This window comes from Gavialis gangeticus, unplaced genomic scaffold (assembly GCF_001723915.1).
Source record: "Gavialis gangeticus isolate Ggan-Ray unplaced genomic scaffold, GavGan_comp1, whole genome shotgun sequence".
NCBI lineage: Eukaryota > Metazoa > Chordata > Crocodylia > Gavialidae > Gavialis > Gavialis gangeticus.
Window position 1 is genome coordinate 14663863 of NW_017729018.1, and position 23281 is coordinate 14687143.

The following is a 23281-nucleotide window of genomic DNA, read 5'->3' on the forward strand; positions in this document are numbered from 1 at the left end:
AAAAAAAAAAAAAGTCTCTTAATCGCTGGATGATTAAAAATCTGAAGAAAGAGTTTGTAGATGCGTGTCATGCACTGTGGCAGCAACAACAAGAGTCCTGAGATCTGTGGAGGGGAAAAGCGTTGACACAACCCTTGGGCCAAACAGAAAGTGTTAGGAGGGGCTTGACCGAGGCATGGAGAGAATCCGCCCGTTCTTCTTGCCGCCGTTCATGTGAGTGTAAGGTATGTGCTCTTCGTAGTTCCCCTTGAGGCCCATGGAGGGCCCATTGTCCCGCCCCAGGACTTTGTCCCTCTGCGAGTACGATGAGGGGTCCAGGGGAATGCTCTCCATGTTCTCAAAGTCCATCTCAAACTCCTCCGTGTCCGGAGGTTTATTTTCTTCACTGTAGAAGAATGAGACCTCCTGGAAGCTGGGGTGGAGGTCCTCCTTCAGCATCTCAATGATCTCAATAAAGGTGGGGCGCATCCTGGGGTTGTACTGCCAGCACATCTGCATCAGTCTGTGCCTGTAAGGGAACAAACAAGAGAATCAGGATCTGGCAGGGGGTTGCCATCCCGGACACTGGCCGGCACCAGACCCGGAGGTATCTAGTCTCTGAGCCCCCATCGGGGCAGACTGCCTGCAATCGCTGCCACTCTCCTGAGCACTCTCTCCTCCTCTCTTGCTCTCCTCCTGTTTTCTGCTTCTCTCTACAGTCTCCTGCTCCTTCCCTCGGCTCCTGCCAGGGCCTGCAGCTCCCGCCAGCTCCTTCCAGGCCATGTTTATTCCTGCACCAGGTCTCAGCTTCGCCATCTCCAAACTGCTCTGGGGAAGTTCTTGTTGAGCCTCCCTGCATCTCATCCCTGCAGCATCCCCACCCACCTCTGCCCACTGCTCGCTTCTGTAGGCAGCCAAGCCCTGTCCACATCCCAGACCAGGACCCAGAAACCGCCCTGGAAGGTGAGTGGTGTCACGCAGGCCAGGCCATCAACAGCGCAGGGCCACCCGAGTGCAGGAAACATGAGGAGAGACGAGCCCCACTGCTAGGAGCAAAACAATCTTGGTGGCCTGCACCAGGCGTGGGGATTCAGTCTAGAGGGGGCTTGAACAGCCACGTGCCATTTACCACTCCGGGCACGCTCGCCATCCCTTTAGCACTCCTATCAGTGGGAAAGTGACCCTGCAGCTGCCTCAGCATGAATCCTGGCAGTCGAGCCCTAAGCACAGTGCAGCACGGAAGAGCTGACAAACCAGCAGGGGAGGGACTCAGCAAGGCAGCTGCCCTTTCCTCACGAGGCAGACACCTGGCCAGCAGCCTATGGAGAGCCGCCTTCCTTCTGGCCTAGCAGCGGCCCAAGAGGAACCTGCACTTCGCACAGCAGTGCCAGTGCAGAGAGCCTCCCCAGGACAGCAGCATCTAGGATCTCTGGATTAACACGCAGCTCTCCCGCATCCACAGCCAAGGCAAACTACTGCGCAGCCACCAAGACCCTGCCCGGCACACTGCTTGGGGCCCCTAGGCTGCCTAGGACCAGCGCTTTCAGGCAGGGGCGGCTGACGCATTGCTTGCTTGTATTTTACACTCCCCAAGTCTGAACTCTCAGGTTTCAGCTGCCTGTTCCTACACTACAAGAGCCAGGTTTGTTCTCCTTTCTGGTTGCCTGGGCTGGCTCATGACCATTATTTTCCACTCTGGTCACTTGGGGTAGGGGGGCTGCATTTTCCTTGGTGGGTGGCTCTCAGCCTGCTGCTCTGCTCCTTTCGTTCAGAGCGTGCGTGTGCAACCTGTGCTGACTGTACACTGGCAAAGAGGCAAAACTCAGGCACTCCCGGCTCGCCTGTTGTACTTACAGTCGCTCTGGACAGTTGTCTGGCTGATCCAGGTACCCTCCGTCCATTACAAATTTTAGCACCTGTTCGTTGGACAGTCCCTGGTACGGCTGCTCCGCCAAGCTACTTATCTCCCAAAGCACAACTCCGAATGACCTGCAGAAGATCACGCCCTTTGTCAGGCAGGCACAGACAATCTACAGATAACATCTTCAAACCCGACTGGGGGAGGATTTTAGCAAGTGCACTATTTCTGAAACTGCATTAAGAGTGCATCATAAAGAGCTGAGCTCTCACACAGAGACTGAGGTAAGTGACCCGCTGTTGTGGCTCCTACTACCCGTCATCCTGACATGCAGGGTACAACTTACCACACATCTGAGTAAGTAGTAAAGACGCCATCCTTCAGCGACTCGGGCGCCATCCACCTCACAGGCAGCAGTCCTTTGCCTCCCTTACGGTAATAATCGGTCTCGTAGATGTCTCTGGTCATGCCGAAGTCTGACAGAAGAAAGCAGCATGCGCTCAGCGTCACTGCCCCGTGCCCAGCCCAGCCCTGCTGGCGACTGGAAGGGCGAGGATGGTCACCGAGCACGCACTGTCCTACCACACGCAATCACTGCAGCGGGCAGGGCCAAGCTGCCCGTGGGGGCCTTCTCTTTGGGCCACCCCTCAATCTCTGCAGCACCAGCGCCAGAACCTCCTGCGAGACTTACGGCAGGCACGGCTCTAGAATAGGCTCTCAGCCTCGGCCTCTTTCGAGTTGAATGCACACACAAGTTTAACGGCCAATCGGAACATCGCACAGCCTGGGCCTTTTGAGGTCTCCTTTTCCTGAGGCTTAACTCGAGCTGCTGCAAGGTTAAATTAGGCAGTTCACTTACCTGCAGTTTTGGGCACGGCAAGTGAAAGAGAGACCTGACACAAGAAAATTAGCCCAGATAAAGGACTTGAAAGGACAGACAGCAGCCATCCTGGATTTCACACAGCCTCCTCCCTCACTAACTGAGGCTTGCTACCAGCTTTGGAGCACACGACACATACCTCCAATTTTTACAGTAAAGTCTTCTGCAACCATGCAATTACGAGCTGCCAGGTCTCGGTGGACAAATTTTTTGGCATTCAGATAAGCCATACCATCAGCAATCTCTGCAGCCATCTGTATCATCTCCCTGAGAGTTGGTGGGGGACGGCCAGGGTTATTCTACGATGGAGAGAAAAGGTCAGAGACCACAGCCAAGCAGTTTGTCTGGGGCATCTGCATCTCCTTGCTCCTGCCTTTACCTCAGCATCAGGTCTCAGGGAACGCAGGTAGCTTTTCATATCTCCATGTGCCATCAGCTCCATGACAACCAGCGTAGGCTGGCCTTTGGAGACCACCCCTAGGAGACGCACCTGAAAAACAGAAGTGGGATTCCCTGTTAGACCGTGTCCAAGCACGTGTGCCCACCAAGCCAGCATTTCCCTGGCTGCTGACTGCGACAAGACATGGGGCCTGACCACACCATGGACTTGTGGAGCAGGATGCACTTTCCAAACCGCTCCTTGGGTGACCCTGTTCTGCCTTTAACACACGTGGCCGCCTTTGCAGCGGGACCTGCCCAGCCCACAAGCTGGATGGAGCCACGGGAGCTCCACCCAAGATGGAGACGCTTCACTTACCACATGATGGCAACTGAACCCTTTCATGACTGAAGCTTCGTTCAGAAACTCGATGCGCTCCCGAAGACTGGCAGATTCGTTCACGGTTTTCACGGCGACCCGGGTCTCCGGCTCCCCTTTCACGATGTCTTTGGCGATCCCTTCATACACCATCCCAAAGGAGCCTTGACCCAGCTCACGGAGGAGGGCAATCTTGTCTCGGGCCACTTCCCATTCATCGGGGACATAAACTGTAACACAGACAGACATTGGGGTGAGCAGGGCTGTCGCCAGGAGGGGTTCTCACAGCAGGGGCTGAGCCCCACAGGAATTGAGTCTGGGAGCCCCTGGACCTCTGGCACAGTCCTCCACAGCACAGAGCAGAGGGTTGGGGATGAGACGGGGACATGTCCTCCCCTCTGCATGGCCAGTTACTCCTGTGCAAAGCAAATGCAAAGCACTGCTTCCTCAGGGCAATGCACGGCACGCCCAGGCTGCCCTGCTGTCAGTCGCCGCATGAGGGCAGGAGCTGAGTCCAGTCCAGCTCACGGCAGCGCTCGTTGCCTTGGCAATCTGCACCAAGGGAATCTGCCGTGCGAGCAGCAGAACCGCAGCTGCTGGTCAACAGCAGAGTGGAAGGTGGGTTGTGATCCTAGACTAGTCCTGGAATGACACTGGCCGCCTGCACTGACGCTCGCTGCTCCAACACCAGTGGCCTCTCCTGGACCGGATCCAGAATTCTGCACTGAATTTGCTGCCCATGAAGACGCAACAAGTCTAAACAAATGAAGGACAGAAAACTGTTCTCAAATTTAAAACGCTGAACTAACCCTGCTGTTCCCAGGCTGGGAGCCTTGCTCCGGGGAGACCTAGGCTGTGGCCAACCAAGACTGCTGCACTGCAGTGGTGGACAAAGGGAGACACCAACAAGCAGCTTCCTGCACCCCCAAACCTTTCCAATGCTGCGAGGTTGGATGTGCAGCCCTCAGCTAAAACTTAAACACAGAGACCATTTGTTCAAACTGACTGGCCACGCACAGCAAGAGGCAGAAACAGCTTCCCAAGCTAATGCACTGAAAAGCAATCTGGGAGATGGAGGGCAGGTGGGAGACAGAAGTGTTGACTCCAATCCCAGGAGACGTTCTTTGGAAAGCACTGCGTGTCAGAGGCTTCCACTTCTGCTGCAAGAGGTCAAGGTTCCCGAGGGGCTAACCCTCAGCAAAAAGTCCTGGACAAACAGAACAGCCGACACAGGCAGCAAAACACCAACACCTCCTTCCTTACAGCTCCTGTGCTGTAGCCACCAACCCAAGACAGCAAGCTCATTAACAGCACAAGACTCCTAGATAGTTCCCGTGGCCCCAGATGAACAGCACTCTGTCCTAACCACAGTCCTCTTCTCTACCCCGATATTGCTCCAGCAGCTGGATTCCCCACTGGGAGCAGCAGCTTCCAATGGGCAAGACCACCCCGTTACGCTTTCAGAGTGGTCTCGTGTTTCCAAAAGAGTTGTTCAAAACAAAGCGCAGCACCACGAGTGCCAGAGCTGCAGCATGGCTCTCACCGTCGCTGGCGCTGAGGTACTCTGGGTTAGAAGAAGCGTAGAGAGGCCCAGTTGGTCCTTCGGTTTGTCTGAAACAGAGAGGACAGAGCAAGTCTTCAGCATACCCCCAGGTCTGTGCCTTGCATGTCAGGCACTCAGGCCAAATGCAGCTTACTTGCAGCCACATTGGCTCCCGAAGTACAGGGCAGACTCTCTCAACGTCAGATATTCACATGCAATACAACAGTCCAAGTCACTCAGCAGTGAGGCAGACATTCATTATTTTTTTCAGAAAATAAAGACGATGCCCCCAGGAATAACGAACTTGTCTCTGGGGAAAACATTCTCTTTGCTCTGCTGAGAACGATGAAAGTCACCCACCTCTTTTTCACAAGCACGTACACAATGCCAATAGCTCCAATAATTATTGAGGCAAAAATGATCGGGACAACAATAACAGCGATATTAGGCTGGGCATTCACTAAAAGAGAAAGAGAGGGAGAGAGTGTGCCGCTTTACATATACTTCCAAACAGCATCATGTTGCTAGAATGAAATACCCTCTTGAAGCCACGCAAAGTGCAGGGCGAGACCCTGTCAAGCTAACCGGCAAGAGGTACTCTGTGCCATACAGAAGCAGGCTGAGGCCTTGGCACAGATCTACTCTTGCCAGAGCCCGACGAGTTGTGCCCAGAGCAAGACTGGCAAGAACCTCAGCAGCGCGAAGACTGGGTACCCAAACCCGTTCGCTGGTCCATGCTAAAGACAAGCAGTCTAAGGGCTTGATGAATGACTGTGGATGAGCATCTTGACCAGCTCCCAAACAATTTCTCTCGCACGAGAGGTTCCACCTTCCCAGTCTTCTTGCACTCCCACACACAAGCCCCGCACAAAAGTGTGAAGTGCCTTGGAGCGAGCATTTTCCCACCACAGGTTCATTATGGCACAGAACCTCTCTTCAGTGTCAAGCATAAGCTAAGGAAACTACGTCCCCATGTCGAGGAGTTTCCCAGCAGCTCACGTGCCCACAGGACAGCAGCTTGTTGGGTTGTGAGACCACAGGCTGCTGCCCACAAGAAACGCAGGGTCACACAGGCTTGCAAACTGAACCTGAGCACCCAAAGGAAGTGGAGCAGCTTCTCACAAGACTGCTTCTGTTTTCCAGATGCACCTCCTACTTGTCAAGGCAGACTTCTCCCCCACACCTCCATCCTGCCCAGCCAGCACGGCCTTGCCAGGCCCCCTCCCCCAGAGAATGGCTTGGAGAAAGCAAGCTCACAATAGTCAGCCACGTAGAAGTAAGTCGGCTCTGTCCACGACCCGTTGCCTGCCAGCGAGGTGGCTCGGATCCGGACGCTGTAGTTACCAGGCTGTAGTGCACGCAGTTTACAGCCCTGCTCACTGGCAAACTGCTTACGGGAGACACAGTAGTGCGCTTCCTGGAGGAGGAGGGAAGACAACAGCTTTACTGCCTCTCAGAGAACGTAGCACCATCAGGGGATCCGCAATAACCAAGCATCCTTACCTAGCCCAGGCTGCAAGTCTTCTCCATGCAAACACCTGTTGACCCCCTACAGAGACACAGTGTAATGTCTCCTTGCCTAGGGAGCCTGGTAGCCCTCAAGACTGAGCTGATGCTGGCAGCCAGGTCCCAGATGCAAGGTAACACATGGGAGTGAAGGCTGGACTTCAGAGCGTGCTAGGGGGTGGGCAGCCCGAGCATGAGCTGGCAACTCGCTGTGGGCAGTTTACGGACTGAACACAAGTGCAGCACGTGAGGACTGGAGAGTGCCCAGAGCTCCTGGTCCTTCCTCACAGGAGATAGCTACAAAAGGCTTTTATTGACAGCCCCATGCTTTTATATTCATTTCAGCTGAACCACAGTTGGGTATTGCAGCCAGCAGGATGCTTACTATTCAAGCCTCTGAAAAAAAAGCTAACCTCTAGGCCAAATCAGATTTTCACTCAGCATTAAATGAACATTCAGAAGTGCAAGAAGAGTCCTCAAACAAGGGGAAAAAGAAGAGACAGCCAGAAGGTCAAGACACAAGCCTTCTTCCCAGCTCATAACTTATGGACATATTTAACACTCAAACCTGCTCAGTGACAGAGGCCTATTCCCAACACCACTTATTCATGAAATGCTGCATGGATCCCAGCCCACGGAAAGAAAAGCCACAAAAAACACGTTGCCCAAATAGCACAAAAACGAAGTGAGGACAACTCTGTCCATCCACAGGTCAATGCTCTAAGTAGGGCGGTCTGCTGATCGCCCCAGAGGAAGCACAGAAGCAGCCTGGAGAAGCAGCAAGCAACCAAAGGAGGGCAACGCATGATAAGCTCTTCCAAACCAAGTCCCCTCACGGGTAGTTTAAGAGGTTACCGGCATGCTGGGCTTCCCCCTTTCCTATTTTGCTTCTAAACGTCAGTCGCTAGACAGTGCGATCTGTAGGAGTCCCATTGTATTCTGGGCAATAAAGCCCTGAGGAAGATCCCTGTGCCAGGTTTACAAGTGAGATCTCGGGTTATCAGGGAGCTGCAGGACATAATTTGCAGTGCTGAACATCACCGTGAAGGATGCTACAAGAAGCTGCAGGTTTGCTGGCCAGCATCCATGCCAGTGCAGCTGATAAATACCTGTGCAAGTCAACTAAAGCAGGCTGCCGGCTGCTGATGTGCAAGGCAGCTATATCATGCAACCCAAGCACCCACTGCTGGGCTCTCCTGGCACCATCTGATCCACCCCATAGTCGAGCTGTGCAGCAGGAGCCTGCAGCCAGCTACTCTGCAGCAAACGCGTCCAGCAACACGCAAACCTCTGAAGGCAGAAAGACACCGAGACAGCCAATCCAACTTCCCACTGAACAGCCGCTCCCCAGCAAACTCATGGTGGATGTTAGGGCCAGGCTGTGCGGCACCCACCACATCCACCCGGCGCAGGGGAGGCCTGAGGCAAAGGGCTTGGAAAGTCTCACCTCTGATTCCCCAAGACGTCCATAATTCACTTCATACAGCACGATCAGCCCATTTGGCTCCTTTGGCTCCTGCCACTTCAAATGAACAGCATTTTTTTCCACCAGTTCATGGCTCACTGGACCCACGATGTCATCTGCTTTAGCTAGAACCAGCAGATTTCAATAGATCAGGTTCAAAAATTGCTTTAAAAAGTTGTCAAGAATTTCACAAAATGCAGAACTGAGCTGAGCCAAAAGCAGGGAGGAGGGGAAGGGGGCAGAGGTGGTGTCTGCGCCACCTCCCTGCAAGGCCAGTGCAGCCACAGCAGGTCCCCAAGCATGCTCCAAAAGGCAGCTAGCTCACCAAGGAAGCTGCTGCATCAACACACACTCACCTGACTGAGCCAGCGGTCTGGGCTTACCTTCCGGCATGGTTCTGGCACTGACGTAGGCTGCGACACTGCACCGGGACTCCTGGGCATCGTGGTTACAAGCATGCAGTTCAATACGATACCCAGTAAAATGCCGCAGACCTGAGATAACCGTGGACTCCTTAAACATCACTCTCTCAAAAGGCTTCTGCTCCTCCGTGTTCCCAGTGGCTGCAGCAGAGGTGTTTGGTGAGGAGGTGATGGTGGGCATCACCACAGTGGCATTTGCCACGGTGCCAAGGTCTCTCCGTTTTCTCGACGGCCTGCCAAACAACACATTCAAAATGCTGTTCACTGCGTTTAGCTCAAATAGGTTCATCTGGAGTGAAAGGGTTAAAATGGAGAGCTCAGAGTTCATATGGAAACTCAATGCAAGGTGGGTGCACTTGCGATGCAGCAAAACGTGGAAGTATTCAGGGTTTTGTTTTACTGTTTTTAAACGACAAACCCCTCTTGCCTCTACAGAACAGCCTCTTCATGGCAAAAAACAACAGAAACTAAAGGCTCAGGTATCAGCTCAGTCTGCCCTGTTGAAGGAAACCGCGCCGTTACTAACCCCAAGGTCCCAAGGCACAGGATGCCTCAGACAAGGGCGCAGCACTTGGGAGCTCACCCGGCCTGGTCTCGACATCCGAGCACACGGAGCCGTGTCAACAAGGCAGACCTCTGAGCGTCTTTGGGGTCTCACTACAGACCTGCGCTGGAGGCTCGCTGGGCCTCGGGCACGTTACTCTGAGCCCTGCCCATTCTGCCCCGTAGAAAGTTTTAACCCTTTCAAACACAACAGGGCACAGTCATTTTCTGAATGCTTTCAACATGAAAAATAACGATTTTAGAAACTGCTACTGTCAGATTCACATCATGCGCATTAGTCATACCCAGCGCTTGGTAACCGAGTGTTTTCTGTTAGATTATTGTACAGGAGTTAGTCGATCTGCTTCAACTTCCCGCCATTGCGAACATTAAGCTGCCAGATAAGACTTTAGCAGCTCCCACCCCTAAAAGTGAAAGCTGCCAGTTAATTTTAAATATGATATTTTGCTTCACCAGACTTCAGGCCCACCCGCCAATTTAGATTCTCTTTTTAAAGACTCTGAATGCTGAGTGTCATAATCCGGATTTAGCATTCAATCCCTGCGGCACCTTTTGGGTAGGAATTCCAGGCTTGGAACTTGTGAATGATCAGGAGATCCAGCTGCATCCATGATAAATTACCAGTGGTTGATTAAGAGGAATCCAATTTTTTTTTTAAAGTCACAATCACCAGTTTGAAGGGGACACTGGCTGGCTTTCTACCCATCCTAGGAAACAGAAGGCACCCAGACAGTGCCCACGCTGTGGCCAACTCAGAGTTTAAAAATACAACAAGCAGTTGAAGCAAGTCTTTGCTGCTGAATTGAACTTTCCACCACCACCCACAGACTGCCAAGCAAATGATTGGTTAATTAAAATTGCAACAGGTGATTCCAAGATCAAGCCTTTACCTAGAGTACTCAGCTCCATTCCCTGATGTAATTTTTCTGAAAAAACAAATGCAACCACTTTGAAAGCAGATTTTAAACATTTCCTCTAATTCGATAGCACAAACAAATTTACCAACACAAGGAAAGAACAAGAGACACCAGATGAGATTCAGCTGAGCATGTCCAGTTTTAGTCTTCTCTTGCAATTACTAATTAACTCAAGACACCATTTCTAAGTTGTTGTTGTTGTTACAACAACTGGTGCATTGCTCTGAACTGTGTCCTCTAACCAGGAGGCAGAGTTCAAAGATGCAATTCTAGGTCACAGTAACCACCCCCTGCCCTGAGGAATCTTTATGGCTAACGAGAAACCTTGTTTGTACTTAAAAGTGTAGCTGTACCCACTGCTGATGAAGTGCTGACTCCGCAGTCCCCAAACCAAGATCGTTGAGTTTTTCAGGAGTAAAACAGTAACCCCCCCGCGCAGAGCTGTGCCACTCGGTCATTCACCCTGGGGCGGCCAATGGAAAAATACAAAAAGAACCAAGAGAAGGTCCGGAAGCACGAGTATCCTCCTCCTGGGTATAGAGCATTCCCTTGCTAAGCCTCTCCTTCAAAATATCAATAGGCCATTTTGGCTGGCAGAGAGGCTTGGCATATCCAACCCCCAGACTCAGACTCCCTTCCTCCGTGCCAGCAGGGCTAGCAGCCCTGGGGCAGAGTTTAGCCGCAGTGGTGCAGCAGAGACCAGCTCATAGCAGCCGTCCTGTGCCCTGTAGGAAATACAAGCCTTGCACCCAGGACTCCTCTGTTCAAAGGAAGATGAGATCTGGGCCTCACACGTGATGTTCCAGCTTTCACATCTTCTCCATGTAATGTTCTCCCCCTGCCCTCAGCCCCAGTCAAAGCAGCACTCCCGCCATCCTCAGAACCACTTGCACACCACTTCACTCCTGCGCATAACTTCCCAGTACAAGAACAAACAACAGGAGGGAAGAAATCAGCTGGTGTCAGATGCAAGGGGAAAGGCGTGAAGCCCATCACTGGCATGAAAGGCACCTGCTACCTACAGCCATGAAGGTGTATGCAGTACATGGCCTTTTGAAATCTGTGCCCGCCCTGCCAGAGCACCCATGAGACCCGTGCTAGCACTCCCCCAGCTCAGCCAGCCCGCCACGCATGACCTCCACGCAGACCAGACAAGGGAGGGACTGTGGCTGGGCCTGGCCGGGCAGTGCGCAGCACTGGGCGTGCAAACAGTGCCCAGGGAACAGAGTTCCTGCAACAGGAACAGGGAAGAAGGGGAGAGGACAGGACTGGCCCATTCTATTCTGCAAAACCTGCTGCCACAGGAGGCTCTGCAGCTAAGGGGCTCCCTGCGTCCGGCCACTTGCCCCTGCTGCCTTCTTTGGGGCAGGAGGCCCCAAAACTATTTCTTGCAGGGGGCCCCAAAAAATTGTGGGCCAATCCTGGGAGAGGAGGACAGGCAGGAGTAAGGACAGGGGAGGGGAGGAGAATGAGTGGCAACCCCTCTCAACTGTCCCCCCACCCCCACTTGCTGCCCATGCCCTGCTCATCTTCTCCCCCAACCTGGGCTCCCTCCCAGCAACTGCCCAGGCATCGCGTTCCAGCAGAGTCTGTGCAGCGTGCTGGGGGGACATCAGGCAGACGGAGGGCATAGAAATGAGAGGTGGGTTTAAAGACACATCCTGCTCTGCTGCCAGACCCAGCCAGGCTGCCCTGGACACAACCTGAAAGGCAACATTGCAGGCAGGCTGCATGTGTGGTGCCTCTGATGCTCACTCATCATCGCTAAAGCGAAGGGGGCTGTGTTAACAAGGTCAACCCATGGAAACAGGCTGGCAGTTTCCCCCTCAGCAGGCTGACCAGGCAGCTTTCTGGTGACCCGTTTCTTCCCAGCACACATCCCCCAGCAGCTGACCTGCAACACACCTGAGGCTGGCTGCACAGTGACGTTTAAAAGATCGGGCTGTCAGGACCACTGGCCCAGATACAGGGCGGGCTGCGCATGGGATGGTGACTCGCAGTCCTGCGGGCCCTGCCCCGGGCAGTTCCCTGGTGCTGTGCCTTTCCCAGTGGCACCCGCTCACTTCAACAGCTCCAGCAGCAAGAAAAGGGCAAGCGAGTGACTGCAGGAGCTGCCCCGTGCCAGCAGCAGGCATCCCTCGCTCAGGTGCAGAGGGGCAGTGCTGCTTAGTGGCAGGTTTTTAATAAAACCCTGTGTTGGAGCAGCTTGGCCTTTGTCAGGTGGCTGCACATAAATACCTCATGGTTAAGGGTGGCAAGCACAGAGCCGGTTTCGTGTTTGGAACCGATTCTGACAGCTAAGAGGGCAAATTACCAGCGACTCCAACCCGATTCCCATAGCGCTTTCTCTGCAGCTCACACAAAGTGCGAACACATTCAATATCATTTAACGTGACAGTGTGCGCCATTCAGAACAGGACATTTACCACCCACAGCAGTTACATTCCTCATGGTATTGGAGGCATTTCCCAGGCTAAATACAGAGAAGGCTGCAAATACCGCAGCAGAGGCCCAGGCTCCAGCATGGTAAACTACCCATTTTCTTTTATTTTTAAAAGGCTACAGCACAAGAGCCACGAAGAGTTTTGGGCAGAGCAAAACAGCCATTTCTGGCATCATGCAAGTTCTCAAGTTCTAGCCACCTCGGGCTGAGCAGAGGAGAAACAGCCTGGGAGGATCTCCCAGCACCGTAGTACTGTCCTGTTCCAACGGGTTTGTTCAGCAGCCTCAAACATGCATGTGCCCACACACTGCTGCCTTCACCTGACAGTGAGCCCCAGGGAGACCGGCACTGCACCCGCACACCGTCTCCTCTCCACCTCCCTTGCATAGTCTGCTTGCACCTCCCTGCCCCACACCAACGACACCCTGACCACAACGCAGGACGACGGCGGCAGAGCCCGTTACCTGGGGACGAAGACCTCGTTGTGCAGATAGTTCTCGAACGTCTTGCGGAAGGCAGACTCCTCCAGCTCCTTCTGGATCTGAGAGTCCGTCTTCGGGCAGGAGCAGCACTCCCCACTGACCTCCTCGCTTTCGCTTTGATTGTATTTCTGAGGGTCTTCAGACTCAAAAGGGGGAGACCACGTCCTTGAGGGCAATTTTAAACCTGCGGAGAGAAGATTTCTTTATACCGCCCACATTCCGTGTAGCAGGAGCAGAGGTCCCAGCCAGCCACAGACAGGAAGGCTAGGGAGCTTCAGTGCTGCTCCGCTGCGCAGTCAGAGCAGGGGAGGCCTCTGTGAAAAGGCGAAGGCACTGGTCTGCAGCTGCATGGGAGCCACTGGGGGAGCAGGGCCTGTGCATCCCCTGCAGAGGAGCCCTCCAATCCAGCTACATGCTTGTTTCTCTCAGCTCCCTGGGTACTGCAGCACTCAACGTACAACACAACGAACACCACTGTTCTCCCGTCACACCAAATGAAACGGGCTTAGTCTCAGGACAACAGATATTCTGGCAGCCTCATTTAGAAATGCTGAAGAAGGTGCAGTCCATGACTACAGCCAACACTTTCATCAGCTATTTAGATATTTGGTTGTTTGCTGCGAGGCGGCCAAGGAACACAATCCTGTCTGCACTCCATGTTGGCACTTCAGAGTCGCACCCTGGGTTTACATGCAGTATTGTGAAAGTCACAGCACGGCATGAAACATCCGGGCACAATGACTTTTCAAACACACTCACGCGATGGAGACGTTCCTTCCAGTAGGATACAGGAGTTCATCTGAGGGAAACATTATGCTGAAGTCTAGCAAAAATTGTAGTAATTTTGAAACAAGTGTCCCTCAAGTGTAAGTGGGTTAACACGCCAGCCCGGCAGTTGTCCTCGCGTGCTACAAAAGTCGCAGGCAGACTCTGCAGACAGCTCTAGCCTTTGCCCTCAAAATCAAAACAAAGCAATTTCTCCACTTGGCAGAGTCATTAGTGGGACAGGCACCGACTGAGCAGCTCTTCACACAAGTCATAAACTAAAGATCAGAACTATGTCAAGGGTGTCCCTAGAAGCCCAGCAAGTAGACAAGACTTGCAACCTGCTTCCCACCCTGTCAAGACCCCATAACCCCAGAGAAGCATCTTCCCATCAAGACCCCATAACCCCAGAGAAGCACCTTCCAATTCACGCACGATGGAAGTTGCTTTCCGACAGGCCTGTCAGCTCCAGCTCACAGCACCGGACTGGCACACAACGGAGGTGGTGCTCCAACTGGCCCTGAAGGGGTTACAAGTGCTGGCACGTGGATGACTCTATCTACGTGGAACCCAAATGATGCAGAAAGATAGTCCTCAATTTTGGCGGCTGCTACTATCAAAGACAGCAGGCATCCTCCACAAGGCCATTAGTAAAGGCCTTGCTTAGCCATGATTTAAAATAGGCTTGGTTGTAACCTGAATGAATTCTCACGTGGCTTGGGTGTCTGGCAGCTAGGGTGAAATGCTGATGTTTGGTCTCGCACACTGGCTCCACAGGTCTTTAATTCATAGCTGTGAAAAGCCTTTGGCCTGCTCTGTTCAGGCTTCAACCTAATGCTTAGAAATCGTGCACAGCTCAAACTCTGGTCCTACCACAGCTCATCCAGTCAATACCGGCAGAGCCTTAAGTGACAGACAAGAGATTTTTGGACACTACCCAGTCTCTGACCCTGAGACGAAGCTGGAAGCCAATGGATGGAGTTACAGCAGAGGTTAATTTGGCCCCAGGTCTTCAAAAGCCCAATGCTGTTTGTATCTGAAGAGCTTTTATTAAAGTGGTTGCTCTGTTCAAGAGAAGCAGGGGCAGGGTGTGGATCCCAGGGGGACTGAAGCATCCAATTCTGTTGTGCAAAAATATGTTCACTGCAAAGCTGGCACAAGGCCTGGCAGGAGCAACCACATTGATTCAAGTACACAGAGGGAAAATACAGCCTTGCAAGCTCTTGTACATCACTGCGTGCTCCCAGAGCAATGCTGACAAACAGAAAACCCCATATCCCACTCATCTTCCATGTGCCAGGGAAAGAACCCCAACCCCAGGGCCCTAGGGGCCAGAAGCATCGTACCTTAGGTGCAGGCACTTACCCTTCAGGCAGTAATCGAGCTCGTACAGCTCGCTGTCCTCAGACTGCTGCTGCCAGTACACCAGGTAGTGCGTAATGTTCCCATTGGGCTCCGAGGGTGGCTTCCACTTCAGAATGATCTGGGACGAGGAGTTGGAAACCGATATTGGATCTAACGGGACTGAGGGAACTGAAGGGAGAAAGACGAAGGTCATCACATCACCCTGGCCTGAAGCAGGTGGAACAAAAAGCTACAACCGGGACTGATCACCACTGGTAGGCCATCAGGACTCTGAGCTGCTCTTTCTCCAAGGGGCCTACCAGCAGCTTCATCACCACGCCTGCCTACTATATGGTGGCTTTGGTTAAGAAGCTTCACTCACCTGGGTGACCTCACACAAGCAAACCCAGTCACTGATTTCATTCTTAAATCAGCAAAAGATTGTGAACAAGGTTAACACCCCCTGAGGCTCCCTGCACAGCTGGCCTTATTGGTTTCTCCCCAATGCAAGGACTGTCTTGGGGCCTGTGGGCTTCGTGTGCACATTGCTAGCTCTCAGGCAGGCACTGCTAGGAACTGTTCAGCCTTCCCCAGCGACGGGTCTGCCCCTTGGGTCTCACCCTCCTCGATTATTCACACTAGGCCTCAACTGTGCGGTCTGCCTTCTTTCCATCCAGCACTTAGTCTCAGTACACCTGGCCTTTCAGGGGAGCTGGGCTCTGCACCTCTACAGGACTGGTTACCTCCATGCTAAGAGTTGGCTGAGGATCAAGCAGTTGCAGAAGCAGGAAGCAGCCCAGCAGAGCAGAGAGCTGCAGGAGGCAGGCTCCTACGGGAAGCCCTGGGGACAGGTGGAGCATGCCCGCTCCCAGGGAATAGGCTAGACATCAGGAGGCGCTACTTCACGGTCAGGGCGGCTAGGATCTGGAACCAACTTCCAAGAGAAGTGGTGCTGGCTCCTACCCTGGGGGTCTTTAAGAGGAGGCTGGATGAACACCTTGTTGGGGTCATTTGACCCCAGTACTCTTTCCTGCCATGGCAGGGGGTCAGACTTGATGATCTGCTCAAGTCCCTTCTGACCCTACTAAGAAACTATGAAAAGCGCTGCAGAAGAGCCTGGGCTGAGGGAGGCATGGCCAGCACACGCGCCCAGACAGGTGCAGGCACTTGCTGACAGGAGCCCCATGTGCTGGGCTCCCTTCAAGAGTGTGGCTTGTATTATTCATGGACGAAGAGTCCCAGCGCAATGGCAGTTAGAGCAAGCAGCATCAGGAGAGAGTGCCAGGAGCCACGCAACCTTACACACAGATTGGGAGCACGGATGCTCCATTGTCCCTTGCCCCACACAAGACAATGTTAGTTGATGCCTGCTCACCTGTGGCATTTGTCTGCACATAGATAATTTCACTCTTGGCTCCATAGGTTCTCCTCTCGTCTGAGAAGGTGACCAGCGTTTTCACAAACACGGCATACTGTGTCCAGGGCTTCAGGCCACGCAGCAGCCAGCCCGGGTGGCTCTGTGTTTTTGGCTCATTTGACCGCAGGGGAGGGTCAACATCGAGCACTGTCCAGCTGTTGGATCCGCAGGCGTCTTGGCCATCAAATTCCGTCACATTCTGATAGGGACTGTTTCCAAGAAAAGAGAAAGGGGAAGGGCTTAAACTGATCAAGTCCAAATGCTAGGCTTCTAGGAACAACAATCACAACACATGCAGGACACCAGAGACACCAGCAACCCTTTATCCAAGGGAATCCAAGACCTCAACAAGCAGCAGTCGCATGGTGCTCTAGGGAGGTCTCATTTTACAGACAGAGAAACTGAGGCACAGAAGGAGAAAGGCCTGATCTGTTCAAGAGCAGGATGAACCTGAACCTTGCGGCCCATTGCTCCAGCCATGCCACGGACCCGCATCGCTCACTGTTCCAGACCCAAACCATCCCAAGCCAGTGCACGCCTCGGTCTCCAGCAGAACCCACTCACAGCAGCACCCCTCAAGGATGCTGCAACTGAAAGGAAACTGCCACGCTCGAATGAACCCAGGTGGGCAGCGCTCTGGGAGGGGCAGAGCTGAGTGAGTAGCATCACTCCTAGGTCGTCAGCTAATGCCAGAAGCAGCCAGAACCAAAAGAGTCTCCACGGACACAGCTGAGCTGTTTGACTTTGTTTCTCAGCCCATGGAGAACAAACCACCATTGCTCTTTTGTTCATGCAGACCCGTTACGTGCACTGTAGCATCCAGCTGAAGGGCCGCCAGTGAGTGGCAGCTCCTTTACGAGGATCAGGAATGAACAGGAGCCAACAAGGGGAGCCGTAACTCATCCACTGTAAAGCAGCTCAGCCCAGGGAAAGATCATGTCCAGCAGTGGTCCACACCAGCACCTGTCACCAGCTGCACAGGCCACAGGAACAGCCTGAGGCACCACTGACTCATGGGGTCAGAGTTTGTTCCTTTCTAGACTCGCTCAAATATCTCGATATAATTATAGTGAATTTCCAAGCAGGCTGGGCCTGAGCGGGTGGATCCCTGGCTCAGGTGCCTCATGGCTATGCCAACTCCAGCAGAGTTACAACAGTGAAAACCAGCTGAGAGCTCTCCTGAAGCTTTTCACAATGGAGCAGCTGCTAGTGAGCCAGAGATGGCCCGGGGGCACAGGCTCTACTCGTGTCAGACTGGAGCTCCCCCCACCGCACGGAGCAGAGAAGAGGCAGTCCTTGCTGGGCCTCCAGCACACATGGAAGGAAACGCCAGTCACTGGGAGTGCTGCAAGAAGCTGCCCCCTTGGCAAGTGTGCCATCGCAGTGGCCAGTCCTGCTTTCCTCCCCGCCACACTGCAGCAGATGGGCTTATAACATGCTTGTTTAGACAAACCTTTTATTTAGGGCAGAGCTCTGCTGCTCACCAGGTATGTGCCACTGTATAGGAACAGTCCCCTAAGCTGCCACTTCCCAGTATTTAGGCAGCCCCCAGTCAGAGGGACCAGGAACGCTGTTAGGAAGGCACTGGAACAGTCTGCCCCCACCGACTGCTAGAAGGGCTCTGAGAACGGTCTGGCTACCACAGCCTGGCCTGCAGCAGAAGCCAAGTCTATAAGGTACATCCTCTACCCTGCCTGCTGCCTGACTTCAGACCTTCACAGGTACCTCTCTTTACCCGGGCACATTAATCCAGATGGAAGTCTGGTGCTGCAGAAGGACTTTCAGCCCCTGGACTAGTTCGCTTTAAGCCATCTGGGGTCTCTGTACTACCATGTGGATGTACCTGTAGCCTTTTCCTTCGAGACTGGCTTTGATTTGAGCCTGTAAGACACCAAATACTTAACACAAAAGAAGCATGTGAGGGATCAGCTAGGATTCAGCCTCACCCAAGCCAGGCTGGTAACTCTGGTTTTAGAAGAACGACTCCTGTCTGAAAGGGAACAAGATGACTCCACCCTAGGTGCGGATCCCGAGGTGATGAAATCTGCAGCTTCAGTAATTATTTGCTGATCTGAGCAAGTTCCAATTTTAATTTTTAGGTTAATCTTTAAAGCAAGGTTTTGGCTGTATGCCTTAGCTGAAGGAGTCCTAAACGGCACCTGTACAGGGAAAGGGGACATTGGAAGCCTATGCAAAATTGCCAGGCAACTCAGAGGCTCAAGAGCAGTAGCAAAAATGTGACCTCTGCTCTATTCCCTTTCCGAAAATTGGTGTGACAAAGCATGGCTTTGGAGCCCGGATTCCCTTGAAGCCTACGTACGCTTCTTTGTAGAAGAGCATAAATCCCAGGAGATCACGGAAGTCAGGGGGCCAGTACGGCTCCCACCTCAGCAAGATCTTGTCGTGGGACGTTCTGATGAAAGAGAATTTCAGCAGCTCATTCTCACCTGCAGTAAGGCAAAAAGGACACTCATTTAAAAAAAAACAAAAACAAAACAAAACAAACAAACAAACAAACAAAAACAAAAGCAAAGTTTTCTGTTTTTAATCATTTTTTTTAAAGTTCCCATTTTCCACAAGCACATTCATAACACCCAGAAACACTTGGAGCTAGAAGAACTACATGCTGCATCCCAACATGAAGCTGTTGAGGGATGCGTGAAGTATTATGAAAGATCCAAGAGAGCTTCTGAGTTTGCTCAGCACACTCACTTCACAGAATCTCTGTTCAGCAAGGCATCTGCCTTCAGACCTGCTCCCCACAATTTGCTTAAACACCACAGTGCTTGTGCAGAAATGACAGATACTTTACTGGGCAGTGTGCATGCATCGGCAGCCATCAGTAGCAAAGTGCATTAAAGAAAGAACTGAAGGAGGAAGGTTTGCTCAGGGTTGCACCAGCCCTTAGTAAATGCTTGCCAATGTAACACACACGGCTGCTCTCGTGAAGACAGCGTGAGCAAGGCAAGGGGGAGTCTACGCAGAACAAGAGAAAGGAAAGCCGTTCTGAACAGATTTTAACACACTTAAGTTTGACCGTTTTCTACTATGCTGTCTACAGCGCAGATCCTCTGCAGCGTATTCCGAACAGTCAGTAACAGCTACTGCAGAGACACAGATATTAACTGTGGTCAATGGAAAAAAACAAAAGCTAAATGGGATAAAATTCAGGCTTGTCTGCAGTGGCCAGCCCAGCAAGACTGCAGAGATATCACAGTTTGTCTCCTGCTCTCCTCGGATGTGCCCAGTCCTGCCAGACAAGAGCCTGCCTCTCTGCAGAGAGGGGAGACCAGTGACAGCAGTCACTGCAGGAAGGGGAAGAGGGCTTCAGCATCTTATGTCCAAGGGACCCAAAAAAGGACCAGCTGTGCAGTGCTGATTGGATATGTCATCGTTCAGTAGCCGCACGAGGGAGGAGGAACGTTTGCTTCCCCGGTCCAGAACAAACAAGGCTGCCTTTACAAACAGGATGCTGCCAGCTCGAAAACTAGCCTTGCAACATGAAAACAAACAACGCAGCCAAACACAGCAGCAACACGCGGTCTGGGGGCATGGAGAGGAGCGCAGCAGAACAGAGGAGAGCAGGCAGAGACGAGCTCCCGCAGCTGCCAGGAACAAAGCAGCCAGCCAGCCCCACTGCTCTGCCCGGGAGCTGCGCACAACCACATACAAGCATGGTTTGGGCTCCCGTTCCCCACTCGCGGGCCTGGGAAGAGCTGTCACTGCCCCCAGCTGCAGAAGGATTCTGGAGTCTGCATCCCCAGTGACAGCTCGTGTACTTGCCACGGGAAGGCCTTGTTTTCACGGGGCACCTTTAGGCTGTGAAAAGGCAGAACCCATCTCTGAGAACAGCCTAAGGCTACTGGAAGCAGGGCTGCCTCTCTGCTCCCAGGTTCTGCTAGAGCAGAACAGATTTAAAGGGAGAGTGGTAGCTTCAACGCACCAAAATTCACATTTCTCCTGCTGTTGTCACAGGAACCCTCTGGACTGCTAGAGCCATTCTCAGTTTGTTTCTTTTCTGTGCAGTCAGCAGCACTGCTTCCCCTCGCCCGTGATGGGAAAAGGGACTGTCAGGTACACGGCAGCACCAGGGCTTTTAGGGCCCAACAGGAGCTAACACCACACCACACCAGGGGCTGTGCATGGACTCCAGAATGTGCAGCCTCTGCCCTGACTTGCTCACAACTGAGCAGCAGAAGTGGGAGGCATGAACACCATTTGTAACATGGCTGGATAACCACAGAACCTGGCAGGGGCCAGACCTGAAACCGCTTCTGGTTATGGCAGGGTAACAGTGCCCCTTTACTGTGGCAGCGAGTGGGAAATGGTGCATCTGGGGCTTTCTATGAGAATGCAAGCAGCAGTCCTTGCCCCGAGGAGTTCACACCCCAGACATGGAGGAATGAGGACGCATGTGCGTGTGCCCATACATATGCCAGCAATTCTCAACCAGGGCAGCACAGCACCCTCTCATGCCTTAAGATCCTTTCAAGGGGGTCACAGGGTCCCCATGTGATGTCAGCACTGCTAGGTGTGAAACTATGATTCACAAGATAAACTCAGAGGTTTCCAACAGGAATCCACAGCGTTAAAAACGTTCTGCCCTGTTGTGGGTTCTGAGGTCTTTGCCACAGAAGAATCACTCTGGTATTTTTCTGTAGTAAAAAAATGAACGAAGACTAAGGGCTGCAAGGGGCACCTTGAGGCTAAAGAAGGTTGAGAACCAGACATGCAAACAGCACTGGTCCCACTGCATCGCGAGACTTACAAGAGGCCTGGTCGCCATTCGTCTTCAGGGCTATGTCGTTCCTCTCCTGACGTCCCTTAGTCCCAGAGATCTCCTCCATTTTGTGGATTTCGGATAAGCACAGTTTGGGGTTGTAGTGGAAGAAGAGCTTCCCCCGTGCAATGGTGAGGTTGTGCTTGCTCCAGTCCCAGAGCTGGCGCAGGTTCTGATTGTCCAGGGCGTAGAAGGAGTAATTCCTGCAGCGAGAGGAATGGATTGGAGCAAATGCTCGTGAAATGGGCCTTTCTCCTGCACTAATCCAGGGCCGGACAGAAATCCATGTGTACAGTAGCTCAGGGGCAGGCTGCAGCAGAGCAGAGCAGCAGCCTACTCCAGAAGAGTTTGCCAGCACCACCCTCAGGACCTGCGCTGCCCCCCCTGCAAGGGCACTGGATTAAAGCAGCTTCTGAAAAACACTCACCCAGCTTCTAGCGTCTCCCCTTTAATCAGATGCAGTTTACGAAAGAAAGAGAGAGAAACCAAGGCATAGGAGCGTCGAATTTTTAGGTACCCTGAGATTTCTTCAACCAAGCCAAGATTTGCTTCTAGCTCAGCTGCTATGTTATCTGAGGAGAAGAAATAATGACTGGTTTAAGCTTTTGGATACCGGTGACTGGCACAGCAGGCCCCCGAGAGACCAGGTGTCTCTGTACCTCCCTGTATCGACTTAAACAACATTTCAAGAATCAAACCTGTAAAGCCATTAGCATCACAAATGCCTGCACTTGGCTGTTACTTCCTGCACTCCCCCCGCCCGAGCTCTGACACTCTGGAGACACCTCAGACTCAGTGGAAATCATCAATCCCCCCACAGTCCACCCCCGCTTCCCCCCTCCATGGGCTCCTCTGAATTGCATGATGAGAGCAGAGCTTACTTCCCCCACGGATGTTTATGACTAAGCTTCCATTAATGATGGTGCAGCCACGGAGCTCCTGTGCCGACGTCACCGAATCGATGGTCTTCTCCTTGCCAAAGTCGCACACCTTGGGGCAGGGCCCCGCACAGGGGGTGCAATGCAGGCTGAAAGCAAAGAAAACACCAGGTTTTAGTCTGACCCAGGCTGCTCCGGTGGAGCTCGTGTGCATGAGGCAAGTCCCCGAGAGCAAGGCCCTGCTGAGTCCTGGGTTTGCTACAGGACCCGCACACAACACAGCAAAGGACCCAGGAGAGAACCCTACTTGCAGAGTCCCAGCCCGCACCAGGAGGAAGAGCTGCTCTATGGGGCATTAAGCTGTTCCCTCTGAATGGCAATCAGAACAAACGAGACCATCTGCTAGTTGTGGTGCCTTTTCTGCTCACGTTCACTAGCCCTCAGCAATGGCACACTTAGCGAGCCAGCCACACAAACCCGCCCGCCGGAGAGGCCCTTGCACTGCACTGCTCACCTGCCGAGACAGGGCTCTGAGGATGAGACAACTACCACTTCCCTCCTCACCTGAGCACCTGTGCGATGCCCCTTCAGCAGCATTCACTGGTGACCATTACTGTGAACACCTGCTAAGGCTGGCAGCTCACCAGCCCCTCATGCCAAAATACCACATCCAGACCTTTGGGACTATCCACTTGCTCAGTGATGACTTTTAGTTCTTTACCAGAACAGGACAGAAGCCCCTGCTCTTAAATTCAATTATTGCTGCTTGTGACAACCAGCTCGCAAACCGCACACAATCTCCATCCTAAAATAGCCTCCAAACAGCTGGAGGACCCTCCTCAGACCACTCCTTGAGGATGATATGCAGGACAGTGCTTGCAAATTAAACAGGGCTAGGTTGAAGGCTTTGGAGCACGCGAGCATGGCCTTGCTGTCACGTGAGAAAGTCCGACATCTGTCCTTGAGTCTGAACCCCCGGCACCTCATCTGCTTCCAACCTGTCCAGAGAAAGATGAGCTTCATCGCCTCTAGGGAAAGCACGGGGGTCTTGTGCTCAAGTGCCAGTGCCAGTAGGACCAAAGCCAGCAGGTGTAGGCAGCAGGCCCCTGCTATCAGATGAGCAATGCGCAGCTCGTTACTGGGGCTGCTGATCATATTCCAGATGTACAAAACAGGAAACAGACCAAGACAGCCAGCCACAGAGCCAATTCCCCAAGACTGCCACGCAGAGCAAACACACACGAAGACAAAGCTGCGACATTCGTAGAAAATCTGACTCAT

At 52.9% G+C, this 23281-nt stretch overlaps 1 protein-coding gene across 1 annotated transcript in view; it reads right to left on the reverse strand.

Annotated features, from left to right (window-relative positions):
- Positions 1-6: 6 nt before the first annotated feature.
- INSR (insulin receptor) overlaps positions 7-23281 on the reverse strand; it is a 55393-nt gene continuing 32118 nt past the window's right edge. Inside the window, exons 3-20 of the mRNA XM_019513646.1 lie at positions 22004-22149; positions 21550-21694; positions 21111-21325; positions 18663-18789; positions 16301-16551; positions 14947-15114; positions 12799-13000; positions 8372-8643; positions 7971-8113; positions 6275-6434; positions 5378-5477; positions 5018-5085; positions 3475-3704; positions 3097-3207; positions 2857-3016; positions 2184-2313; positions 1834-1968; positions 7-508 (exon numbers count right to left, since the gene is read on the reverse strand). Coding sequence (XP_019369191.1) covers positions 154-508; positions 1834-1968; positions 2184-2313; positions 2857-3016; positions 3097-3207; positions 3475-3704; positions 5018-5085; positions 5378-5477; positions 6275-6434; positions 7971-8113; positions 8372-8643; positions 12799-13000; positions 14947-15114; positions 16301-16551; positions 18663-18789; positions 21111-21325; positions 21550-21694; positions 22004-22149 — 3118 coding nt within the window. The 3' untranslated portion in view covers positions 7-153. The remainder of the gene's footprint in view (positions 509-1833; positions 1969-2183; positions 2314-2856; positions 3017-3096; positions 3208-3474; positions 3705-5017; positions 5086-5377; positions 5478-6274; positions 6435-7970; positions 8114-8371; positions 8644-12798; positions 13001-14946; positions 15115-16300; positions 16552-18662; positions 18790-21110; positions 21326-21549; positions 21695-22003; positions 22150-23281) is intronic.